We start from the raw sequence: 12,827 nt of genomic DNA, 5'->3' as shown, positions 1-12,827 counted from the left end.
TCTCTCTCTTGCCCTCCCTGGGTAACACTGCATAACAGAGAGAGACTCCACAGAAAGGAATGGGAGGAGACCTCCTACCGAGGGGTGCTCCTAAAGATACAGATCATTGGCATTTACCAGCCATACAAAAACAATATTTTCCCAACCCCTCTGAGCCCCGATCTGCAGTTTATACAGCATAAAAGCCAAAGAAGCCCAAAGTTGGGTGCAGTGCATCCGAACCACCTTTCATTTCTTGGCATGCATTCAACTTGTGTCAATAAACTGCTCTGTAATCTTCAATGCCAGATGAACTATTTTGAACTCTGCCTTAGCTGTGCACGTCTATGGTGAGATCTTAAGTGCTCATGTGACAGAAAAAGGCATTTCTCCTGGCTGAATACTTTAAATAATCTGCTTTGTGGTGTATCCTCGCACTGCAAATTTGGTGATGATTCCAAAGGCCATAGATAAAGTTGCAGCAAAGATCTCCTTTCTGGCTTTTATCAAAACCAAACAATTCAGAATGAAACAAGAATCACTTTTTTTTTCCTTACCAGAAGAGATCAGAACTAGCTGCTTTTCTGTGATTGTGCTAACAGACCTGGGTGTTCCTAGAAAGCCCTTCTGAGTGCCTTTATAAAAGCAGCTATTTCTTATTACAGGCATACTTTAATAACAAAGCAATACTGGGAAATGAAGCTGTTGTGTTATTAGCTAGTTTCTCAAATGTGTGAGGAAGCATCTAACGTGTAGGAGCTCGTTTCCCCGCAGAAGGAGAGAGGTATTGCAGAATTCCCAAGATCAAAATAAAACCGATTTGAGTAAGTTGCTTTATGGGAGTCCTGAGTCAAAGGAAACATCTGGTCCTGCGCCTTCGTGGTGGGACATATGGTGCAGACTGCAGGGATGTCATCCACGAGAGGCCGGGGCTAAGCTGGGAAGCAGAATTGGCTCTGCTACCTAAAAAGGGCATCTCGCATATGTATACAGGAGTTGTGAAAGCATGCAGTGCTTACAGAGCTCCTTTTGCTTTAAAACAGCTGATGTCGGGAGGGCTATTGAGCAAGACAAATCTGTTCCAGTTGCTTTTTAGAAAACATTTTGGAGCAGGTAATGCTGTTTTCAGAGTAGTGATGCAAAAAGCCCTTTAATGCACATAATGATATGAAATAATTGTGTTGTAGCTTTGCCAGAGCATTTTTTTTTTCTTCCAGCACAACTTTATTTCATGAAGGAAAAGTGATACAAAACCAAACTTCCATCCCTGAGCCCTGCAGGAAGCATTTCTATACTGCCAACCACCAACAGCATCCATGCGATCTTTAGGAGGGAGTCCCCTGTAGGGTCAAAGCAGGGCACCTCTCCTCCCGTGGGCTGCTCTGCACAGGGGTTGCTGTGCTGTGCTGTGTGGGATTCCAACCTTCTTTGCACAGAGGAATATTCCAAAGCACTTTTTGTTGTTCCATGAATAACCGTCCTAAAAGGGGAGGAAGAGATGTTATCTGTCAGACCCTTTTAGTGTCAGAGCACCTAGCTTTGGATGGCCGTGCAGAAGGCTGCCAAGGATGCTTTTTTGCATCCTCTTGGAGCACAGCTTTTCTTTTCGAGCCTCTGCGTAATGGACTCTTAATCCCTGGTGCTTTTCCTGCCTGGCAGGGATGTTTTTAGCCCAGCATTCATTTTGTTTACCTTTTTTTAAAATAAACAAACAGCCCAAAATCTAAATCTCCCCCGTGGCAAAACCCAGAATCTGCCGAAGACCTATGAGATATTTGTGAAATGGGCCATGACTGCTTATAATTTGTAGGAATAATTACAGCATGCAAGGAAGTCTGCATTTATTAGCAGCAGTGATGAAGCATGTTGTTAAGCACACAGTGTGTCACCAAAGCAGCAGGCTGCCAGGAGCCCAGAAAGGCTTTCATTGTTAATTTGGAGCAGAAACACTGAAGCATATCCTGAGAAGGATGCTAATGAAGGGACTGCCAGTAGTAAAATCCCAGTGACCTTTGTGCTTTGTGCTAATTTCTGCTCCCCCTCCCCTCCCCCTTCTCTTCACCCCTGCACTGCTATCTGGCCAGTTAGCCCTGAATGTGGAGGTACAGGAGTGCTGTCTGTGCCAGGGCGAGCTGCCACGTGCCTTCCCCACTTCTACCCAAATCACAGCACCTTACAGAGGCTTTTGTTGAAGTAGAACAGGCACAGAGAGGCAAGGTTCAATTTAATGGATTTTTAAATCGCTAGCTAGTTTGAGAAGGCAGATAGGAGCTGGCTAGCGATCTGAAATTACTAGCCAGTTGTTAAATTAACCCTCTGTTTGGAGCAACTGCAAAGAAAGGAGTACACAGATGTGTTCTGTAGCGCCTGCTCTCTGCAGGGGTGGTTTGGGCTGTGTCCCTGCGGAGGTGAAGGAGAGGAAGCTGAGGTGACCAGAGACAGCGCTGTGCTGCAGGATGGAGCGAGCCTGCTTTTGAACGTGTGCCCATTTTAGTTGTGGCTTTCAGGTCCCGGCTTGGGGAGCTGAGCTTTGGATTTTCAGCCACCTGGGGAAGCAGCAGGTGGATCAGTGTTGCAGTTTTCCTGGTTTTGCACCAATGCCTGGCACGTGTTGAAAGTGTTTTCCCGAGTGTAATGGCTGCGGTGTCAGAGCTGTCACTGGGGTGATGGGCAGCAGCTCTGCCCTGCTGCACGGGGCTGTGACACTGCTGTCTTCCCTCTGCAGGGACTGTGAAGGTGAAGAGCTCTAACATACAAGTAGGAGACCTCATCATTGTTGAAAAGGTGAGCCTTTATGTGCGTCTTCTTTGTAAAGTGCTTTTCTTGGAAACTGAGGTATTTGATTTATGATAGGCTTACAGTATTGAGTGTTGGATAACACAGTATTTAGTTACTTTCTAGGGTCTCCCTTTTTCCCCCTGGCCCTGGAAATAGCATCACTGCCTTTACAAACCAGATCTCAGAATAAGAGCCTATCAGCAATGTTTTCTGATCTCCCCATAGCAAGACAAAAAGGCTCCCTGACCCTATCTTTGACTGCTGCACACAGGTTAAATGTCTGATACAAATACAGCGTACAACACCAAAATGTGTTTGGTATAACCAACACAAAGGTGGAGGGACAGATCCGTTTGTGGGCATTGGGATGTACATTTTCTCCTTTTTTTTCCTCCAGTTATTTTCTTCACACTTTCTCCATGCAAGCAGCTGTGTCCTCTAAAACTGTTAGTCTGAAAATATTCAGTAAAAAAAAAAAGTATACCCAAACCCTGGTACCTGTAGGCCCCAGGTGCGTGCCTTCCTCCAGCATAGAGCTTCCTTGAGAGGAAACTGGCATTGGTTTAACATTTCTTCTGACCTCCAGAATTATCACTAGCTCTTTTGTAAAGCTAGACGTTGGCCAGTCTGGTCAGTGGGAGCTGGCTCCGGTTGTTATTCTGCACTCGGGATTCTGCAGGGAAGTGAGCTTAGGATTCCAAGCAAAATGAATACCAAGCTTCGGTTTGACAAAGAAATGCTCTTTCTCCTCCGTAGCCTTTGCTTGTGGCCGGGGCTGTGAAGGAGCTGTGCACGCGTGTGGGGTGTGTGCACAATAATGGCCTTTCTTCTTGTAACAGAACCAGCGGGTCCCTGCTGACATGATCTTCCTGAGGACGTCGGAGAAGAATGGTAAACATCTGGAACCAATTGTCAAAATAGCCATTAACCTTTCACTGGTTGTTTAGAGAAAATTATCTTTTGAAAACGTGAAAGAAATAGATAATAGTAAAATTTTGAAGAAATGGGGAATTCAAAGGCTTTCAGGGACCACCAGTTCTCAGGATGTTACACTCTGGCTTTGCTTGCTAGTCCAAGAACGTAGGTAGTTGAATCCAGGGTGAATGAGGTCACAAAATGCCATGCATTGTAAATGTAAATCATTTTACGCGCTGGTCAGGTTTGTTTTGTTAAGTGTGGAATAAGGAAACGCTTGATCTGCAGGTTTACAGAGCATGATGACTAATTTCAAATGTCTTAAAGATACAGAGCAGAATCTCACTGTACTTTGAACTGGTGGGAGGAAACAAATGTGTGGTGCAGGAGTATAATTCATCTATTCTTACCGTATTAACAAGTATTACTTTAAATCAGATACTGTTTCCAAAGAAAGAAAGATGTCCTAGAAACAAAACCATTCTGTAAGCTGTAGGTGTACCTACGTGAGGGCACTCATGGCTGTGGATGCTCCCCAGGGTCTTGCTTCCTTCGCACTGACCAGCTGGATGGTGAGACAGACTGGAAACTGCGGCTGCCGGTTACCTGCACCCAGAGACTGCCGACCGCCTCTGTAAGCTGCCTGCTAAACTCACGTGGGGGGAGAGGTTTCGGTCAGCCAGCTGCAAATGTTTCTCAAAGCCATTAACTGAAGCAGAGCAACAAGTGAACACTGTTTTGCACAGGACCGGGTGCGCAGTGCAGGTTCGGTGTGGCAACAAGGAGAAGATTTGGGGCAGGGTGAGGCTGGGTGTCTGTGGCTGTCGGGCAGAGCTGCACAGTGAGGCTGTGCTGACCCTGCAGCAGGACATGGCTCATGGGGGAATGCTGCTCTCCCCTCCAGAGACCACTGCAGTAACTCAGCGCAGGACAGGTATTGTTGCAGGACAGGTGCCTTGCTGCTGGTACACCTGAAATGCTCCCTTTCCTCCTGGATTGCAGTATGCTCAGAGACACAACTCATGCGTTTTCATGAAACGGCTCTGGAAGTTCATGGCTCACCTTTGTGAAAGGAGGAGTGACCAGTGGTGCTTCCCTGTATGATCTGAAACAAGCGTTCAGCCTCCACTACATGTGCTGTTTCCCAGCTAAACTGCTCTTTAGCTAAAGTAGGTTCCTCTGGCTCAGTACTCTCTAGCTAAAGTAGTTTGTCTTCAAAAATTAAAAAAAAAGAAAAGAAAGAAAATCTGGGTACCCGTTTTATTGATGTTGTCTGTATAGTTGCAGGAAGATTATTTTATACCAAAGCTTAGAAGCAAAACATTCAATCTGTGAAGTGAATAGTTCACCTGGAGTCAGCATTGGAAACACTGTTCAGAAGTGACATATCTCCTTGTCGCCATGGAACTGCTCCCAGTGCCACTGGCATCTCAAGCTAAATGTTGAGAGTTAGGATGTTCCTTGGTTACCTTGGAAGGTCCAGACCTTCTTTGCTAGGAAGCGATGTGTTTGTTAGGCTCTCTTGAATTTTTTTCAGGCTGCATTTGTTTTTATGGGGCACTAACAACCAAGTAACTCCCAGGAGTCTCTTTGGTTTCAGTCCAATGAATACGAGCAGGTAAATGCCTTCAACATGCTGGTATAATGGTTATATTTTCTGTTAGGTAGTTGGGCTCAAGAAAATAGTATGATTTAAATGACTTGAAGTGTTTTGTTAGAACCATTTGTATATTCTTAAAACGTGCTTGTCTAAATGCCCCAAACACATCTGTGTTTAGGACCTGCTGCAAATCCGGTCGTACGTATATGCAGAAGAGCCCAACATTGATATACACAATTTTGTGGGAACCTTCACAAGGGTAAGTCCTACTTACATCTGCTCAAAATAATGAATGTACTGTCTTCTGTGCCAACCTGCTGAACACCAGCAGGATGCCAGACTTCTTTCAGGAGAAATGTGAGGTCATGCTCTTCCTCGTGCCTTTTCTCTCACTCTCTTTTCTTATTTTTTTTTCCCCTCCGTAAAATACATGAAATAAATCTGAAACAAGAATGTTGTTTTCGAAGCTTTGACTTGGCAACAGTGTCATGGGCTGTTTGTGACATGGGACCTTCCACTGCTGGCATTAGGTCTGAACATTTGGACTGAGGTTGGTAGTTATGTATGCATGGTGCTCAGAAGGAAATCGGCACCGCTGCAGTCTCTGTAGGGTTAAAACCCTTTGCCTATGAAAAAGCAGGGGTTCCTGGTGAGCTTCCCACTAATCCCTTTTTCTTTTTTAATGCATAGAGGCTTTCAGGAGGAAGTCTGTCTTTATACATTTTCGTCCAACTCTACTTTCTGTACTGAAATCAAGTGATGCTTTTCAACCTAGGCAGAGATCTCGCTGGGTTAATGAAAATCCTCCATCTCTCCTAGAAGCCCTCTGCTGACAGAGCATCACTCTCCAAGCACCCATGTGTAACTCCAACAGCCTATTGCCTTTTAAATTACTGACACGGTGTCTTATTTTCCCCCTATTGTAGGAGGACAGCGACCCTTCTGTGAATGAAAGCTTAAGCATAGAAAACACCCTGTGGGCCAGCACAGTGATTGCATCAGGTAAGGTGGAGGCACGTGTAAATTATTTTTAAGGGAATATGTTAACAATTTTTAAAGGTCTTTTTGTAATAGAATAATAATATCTGTCAGTTGGAGAAATTAGCAGTGGGAGTGAGGTTTCCCACTTGTCCTAACACCTCTGGGGAGCTGGACTGGCGGCTAATTGCCTCTTGGACATTCCTAGATGAGAAAGAATTGGAGTGGCCTTTGGGCACTTCTCTAGCATCTAGGACCAGAATAGCACTTAATTGCTCTTCGCATTGACATCCTAATCTGTAACAGAAATGGTGTCAAATAGATTCTGGTAACAGAAGCTAAGATGAAAGATTTCCAGGTAACTGCTTCCACTGAGTTCATCTTACATAATTTTAAAGGAGGAAAAAAATACGATCTTTGACACATTTTAGTGCATGTGTACGATAAGCTTGGAGGCCTGAAATTAATCAGTGCCCTCCTGCAGAGGCTTGTCAAAGTAAAAGCCTTGCTCCTCTCCTGCCTAGTATGCCTGTCAGGACTACAGGACAGCACTCACTGCAGGAGAGTGAAGTTCTGTAAGCAGTGCTGGAGTTGTAGCTGCAGAGAGGAGGGGCTTTGCAGTGCAGTACCACAGTGTGCCTGGGATTGGTGATAATGGGAAGGAACGTGAACTCTGAAAGATTTTTGTGAAGTACTGGAGAGATTTTCATTTTCCCTTTTAAAAGCAGGACATATGAATAGATTTTATTCCTTTATGTTTCCATCTGTCCCTGCTCAGGATCTTCTTTGACACATATTACAGTATTGTTGCAGCAGTGTAACCAAAGGGAGCTAAAAACCTGGTCATCTGCATACAGTTGGGCCAAGTAAATAGTATTTATAGATTAGTAATTACTATGCAGAAGGTTTCTGCCTTCGTGCTTTCTGCTTGCAAACACCTTGCCTGGGGCTGGGCGGCTTCCAACACCCACAGGCTGTGTAATGCACTGCTTCAGTCCATCCTGCTCTGGGGCAAAGCCCACCCTCCTTCCTGAGTAAGAGCAAAGCTATTTGTACAGATACGTTTGAGAGTTCAGCTAGAAAGAATACCATTTGCAGGTATTTTTGCCATTCCAGCTGGTGAGTACAACAGTCTGTCTTGGATAGCCATAAAACAATCAGAAATGTTCTGTTTACACGCACCAGCTTGTCTTCAAGTTGTTTTCCAGACCTGGTAGATTTTATCCCTCAGTTTGACTGACTCGACTGATAGAACATCCATTTTTGTTTCTCCTATGGCAGTAATAAATAGCATGTTGCAGTTTGCTTCTGCAAGAAGAAAACGTGAATGTCGTTTTTCCTCTTCTGTAAGCTAACACTGTGAAGTCGTGGTGCTGCCATCGCTGGGGCAGCAGCCCTTGCCTGTAGGATGGAGCAGAGCTATGTGACTTTCTCCATCTGCTGCTGTGGTCGGAGGGCCCGACTCTGACTGTTCGCAGCTGATTTGGAGTAGCTGTGCCATCTGCTCATTTAATAGAGGTGATCTTACCCCTCCTGCCATCTGGCTACAGTGATGTGTTTTACTTTTTAATTTTGTTATTATTATCTCCAAAGGAATGTTTCTCAGCATTTTTAGTAACTGCCTCTTTTGAGTTAATCTTATTTAGAAATAATACACTTTCAATTTAATGCAATTGTTAAAATTTTGGTCATTAGTGGCAGCAGCAGAATAGTGGTGCATAAAATGGCAATGTATCAGCAACAGCACTCTTCTTTTTTTTTCCCTCAGTGGTGTTTTTATCCATTTTTATAGACCTGTAAAATTTTCTTGTAGCAACCAGCGTTGGCAATAGCAGCTTTTAAACTCGTGACTGCAGCCACTTTTTGCAAAGTCTTTATGAGAAAGCTGTAGAAAACCAGGGATTTATAACACAGTTTGGTACAATATTTCTGCAAAAAGGGAGAAAAATGCTTCTCTCAGATCTCTAGAAACTGCAGGACATAGCATTAAAATACATGGGCTCCCAGCAGCTCCATCTGTTGCAGTAAGGTGGGAGTTGGTATGATTCACCTTTCAGGAGGAACAGCAATTAAAGAAATACTCAGCTAAGACACAGATTTTAAAATAAGTTAATTCTGTCTTTAAAGCATTTGGAATTTGTTGGTTTTACTCTGATTGTGGCAAAATTCACCAAGAAGGAGCAATCATATCCCAGAGCACCCATTTCGTGTTGAAGTAAGGCATGTTTAGCACCCCTGAGTGGGATTTGGGGTGGTGGGAGCAAACAATCCCTCCTCCTTCTCTGCTTTTGTTTATTTATAGTCAGTAGTGACAAATAACTTCAAAAGGGATGGGGGTCAGGAAGAGACAAGCCAGCAAAGCATGCGGCTTCTCTCTGCATGCTCCTCAGCTGGAGCAGCTTATGATGCTGTGAGTCCAGCCATAAGGGCAGTGTGGTGGAGACTTGCTGACTCCTAGTAGGCTGTCTTCTGTTCAGCATCTGTGTTTGTATGGATTCTACATTTCAGATAACTCACCTTTCTAGTCCTTGTTACCATTGCTTTAGGAGTTAACCTGCTAAAAGTCTTTTCAAAACTGAAGGCTATGGATCTGGCGAGCATCTTTCAGAGAAGGCAAGCAGAGGTTGTACTTCTTAGGCTGATGCATATTCTGCTTTTTTTAGGTACTGTTGTGGGAGTTGTCCTCTACACTGGAAGGGAACTGCGCAGTGTGATGAACACTTCAAACCCAAGAAGTAAGGTAGGGAAAGAAAGCAGTATTGCAATAACTAAACTTGGCAGTAATTTACCACTAAACAAAGATAGGTCCATCCAAAGACAGACTTTAGGGACAACATCAGATGAACAGGGATTTATATCTTTCAGCCTCCTGTTTAAGACAGCTACCATATCAGAGCCTGTTGCCATCTTTCTTTTCTTTGAGCCTGTTGTACATGTACCTGCTTGCTTTTTTAACACTGCTGGTGCTTCATAACTAATGCTGATGACTTACATGGTTATAATTAAACAGTCCCAGGTAGAATGGGAAAGCTTATTTTGCTGTGTTCTGCTGTAGCAAAGCTAAGGCAGGGAGTGGGGGTGTTTATACAGTCTGCAGCTTTTGACAGCATGAGTCTTTTCTCACCTCTTCATGCATTTCTCAGCTTCCAAAGGATGGAAATCCTATTTAGTAGGGACTCCTATTCAGTAATCTAGTGTTTTAGTATCTAGTAATTTAGTATTCATTTAGTATTTAGTAACTTAATAATTGCAACAATATTGTTCATAAATTCAAATATGTTTGTAGCGTTTTAAATGAAAAATAAACATTGACTGGTGAGGAATGGCTCTTTGAATACAGGGGCTCGTTCCTTTTGTGAATATTAAATTGAGCTGACAGCTCCAATGGTGTGATGGAAACGTCTTGATTTTATTTCTTTAGATTGGTCTCTTTGATTTAGAAGTGAACTGTCTCACCAAGATCCTGTTTGGAGCCCTGGTGGTGGTCTCACTTGTCATGGTGGCCCTTCAGCATTTTGCTGGCCGTTGGTATCTTCAGATCATAAGGTTCCTCCTCCTGTTCTCAAACATCATTCCAATTAGGTGAGTCAACTACTAATTCTTCCCAGTGAGATACTGCTTCCTTTGCATCTTCCTCCCTGCTTCTAATGTGAACAGACACGTAAAGTCTTATGTATTCCTTGTTTGACAACTGAACAAATTTAGAAATAGAAATTCTATATATAGAATATAAATAGAATTGCTGTTTGAATATAGGAGTTGCTTTGTTGTTCCTGCTGAGTTTCAGTGTTTTCATCTGCCCACTGTCTGAGCACCCTGGTATAGGCTGCAGGTCAGTGATTTAAGTCCCTGCCTCTGTGTTTGGACTGCCTGGTTACTCTGATAAGAACAGAGGAAAACGCAGAGGAGAGATATTTATATAACATAGGACCCAAATGCCTTTAAAGGGACTGAAATTTTCATATTTAATTGCACGGTATCAATAAGCAGATTGTTATTCTCAGCGTAGGCCTGGGATTCATTTCGGTTCCATTTCTAACCTGCTGTCCCCTTATCAATCACAGTATCCTTACTTGTCTACGTTCATCATCCTCACAGATTCATCTGCTCTTCTCCACGTAGTTCTGCCATATATCTTTTTGAATTACATTACCAGTGCAGCAGTGTGCAGTTCTCCCCATCTGCTGCCCAACCACTCATTTTGAACATACTTCTCTTTGGCTGCTCAAATGCAGTAGAGAAGCCCTGTGCTTTCATCACACTGTGGCAATGCATAGTGATTTTTTTCCAGTTTTACTTCAGATACACTTTTTCTCCCTTTGCTCCTCCATAGTTTACGTGTGAATCTGGACATGGGAAAAATTGTCTACAGCTGGGTGATCCGCAGAGACTCCAAAATCCCTGGGACCGTGGTTCGATCCAGCACTATTCCTGAGCAGCTGGGGAGGATATCCTACTTGCTTACAGATAAAACAGGTATCTGTGTAGAAAATACAGCTTTGAGTCATGGCATGTTGTTGTTGTTCGGCTTCTGAAGAATGCTATTAAACCCAAGGTTGAAGGTAAACGTAAAAACCACTTTTAGAGTTCGGTTTTACAGCTGGATGAAGGTAGCCTAGGTGTACGGGCAGAAACATGCCGTCAGTCTGCCCGCTGCCTTCCTCACTGCTTACAGTTGGGCTGATTCAGAGGACTAAGCTGTAATCAAAAGCTTTGTCCCACATAAAATCCTGGTGCTGTTCCAGTTGTTCCCAGAAGTTGTTTTTGGTTGCAGCAGGACCAGAGCTATGCCTGCACCTTATCCTGGCAGTGACTTTTGGGTGAATGATCTCATTCTTACTGGTACAGGAATGTGCACCACAACTTCCCAGGGGAATTTGCCCTGAGATTTCTAATATTGTCACCTTTAGCCTCAGCCTGTGCTGAGAGCCTGGTGCAGTGATCAGTCCAAGTTCTGGACCAGTTTCTCTTGTATTTGGGATACAGCAAGGACAAGATCACGCCTTGCAGAATAGGAATGTTGGTCCACGTTCCATGTTGATGCTGCTTCTGTTACAGGAACGCTTACACAGAATGAGATGGTCTTCAAGCGACTTCATCTGGGCACAGTGGCGTACGGCCTTGACTCCATGGACGAAGTGCAGAGCCACATATTCAGTATATACACACAGGTAGAATTAAATTGGATTGCTTAACTCTTTATTCACATCAGCTTTCCAGGTTACCAGACTAATGATGAATTAATCTGACAGGGATCTGCCTCTTGTAGGTCAGTTTTTGGAAAAATCAAAAGGTGATTAGATACCTAATACATACAACCTGATTGCATTTTACATTCACTCATAGCTTGTTTCTCATCCATTATTCTTTAGATTCCAAGTGCCATAGTACTTGCATGGGCCTGCAAGTGCATGTGCTGTGTCCTGAGTTCAGGTTGTAAAATAGGGTACTTTTATTTAGTTATTCACCACTTACAGAAACCACAGCATTTGCTTCACTGGGAAATTAACACCAGGTAACGTTTACTGGGTTAAGTTGCTGTTTGAAATGCTGTGTACTGGGGAATTAATATAGGAAGAGGAGCCCTCAGTACTGAGTAAGCAGTAACACAGAACTGTACTTAAAGAAACTGAAAAAAACAACAACCAAAACACAAAAAAAACCCAGGCTCCAGATTTATGTTCTGTCAATTCATACTCAATCTCCAGAGAAAACTTGACTATCAGTTAATTATTTGCCAACATTTTCAATACTTATCAAGAATGTTTTGATGGCTGCCTGTCCTGCTATGAGGATAGTGCTGCACGTCGGTCCAAATGCCCTTCAGCACCTTCAGGGCTTTACTGTGGTTGGTTTGGTTGAAGCCTGTCGCAACAGTGCTGATGAGCTGGGTAGTAAATCAAAACCTTGCGTGTCGTAATCACTACAGTGTGTGAAGTAGCACTTGGCATTGCACTGAAGGACGTATCTCACTTAGCAGTTATGGCTGTGAAGTGAGATCCCCGGTAACGAGAAGCATTGGCAGCCAGCGATTCATTTGGAAATGTAGTCCTTATTCTTTGCTCTTATTTTTACCACGTTGTGGCCTTTGACCTGGAAGCGAAGCTTTTGTCCTCTTGACACTAAAGGTTAACAGAGCAGGAAACTGAATTGCTGCGTGTCCCCTCTTCCATCAGGATAATTTAGTAATTGTGCAATTATCTGACGAGTCCCATTCTGGTACTAAAAATAGTATTAAAAATTAAATGAATGCAATTAAGATTTTCTAGGTCCATACAACCCATCTGTTTTCTGTTTCCAGCAGTGCTCTTGCACGTGGAACCTGGCCGAGGCACTGATGTTGTGTGGGGGCACAGCAGTTTCACCAAGTCCTGTGACCCTGGCCTGGCACCCATCAGTGCTGGGCAGACCTGTGTCCGTGCGCCCTTTTCTCATGTGTTTTCTAACAGCAGAGGTGATTTAGTCCTGCATACCTTCCTCCATCAATGACACTGATAAATGAGTTGCGCGGTGCTCCCAGCGGTGATCAGAATCACAGTGCACAACGAGCACGTTTCGTCCTGAGGAACATGAGAGT

General features: G+C 43.7%; 1 protein-coding gene across 1 annotated transcript in view; it reads left to right on the top strand.

Annotated features, from left to right (window-relative positions):
• ATP9A (ATPase phospholipid transporting 9A (putative)) overlaps nt 1-12,827 on the top strand; it is a 52,511-nt gene that overhangs the window by 12,718 nt on the left and 26,966 nt on the right. Inside the window, exons 5-13 of the mRNA XM_048963426.1 lie at nt 2,705-2,763; nt 3,597-3,648; nt 4,212-4,306; nt 5,451-5,531; nt 6,199-6,274; nt 8,914-8,990; nt 9,672-9,832; nt 10,584-10,726; nt 11,309-11,421. Coding sequence (XP_048819383.1) covers nt 2,705-2,763; nt 3,597-3,648; nt 4,212-4,306; nt 5,451-5,531; nt 6,199-6,274; nt 8,914-8,990; nt 9,672-9,832; nt 10,584-10,726; nt 11,309-11,421 — 857 coding nt within the window. The remainder of the gene's footprint in view (nt 1-2,704; nt 2,764-3,596; nt 3,649-4,211; nt 4,307-5,450; nt 5,532-6,198; nt 6,275-8,913; nt 8,991-9,671; nt 9,833-10,583; nt 10,727-11,308; nt 11,422-12,827) is intronic.

Source organism: Lagopus muta, chromosome 16, assembly GCF_023343835.1.
Source record: "Lagopus muta isolate bLagMut1 chromosome 16, bLagMut1 primary, whole genome shotgun sequence".
Taxonomy (NCBI): domain Eukaryota; kingdom Metazoa; phylum Chordata; class Aves; order Galliformes; family Phasianidae; genus Lagopus; species Lagopus muta.
The sequence above is the reverse complement of the archived record's forward strand: the minus strand, read 5'-3'. Positions and strand labels throughout refer to the sequence as shown.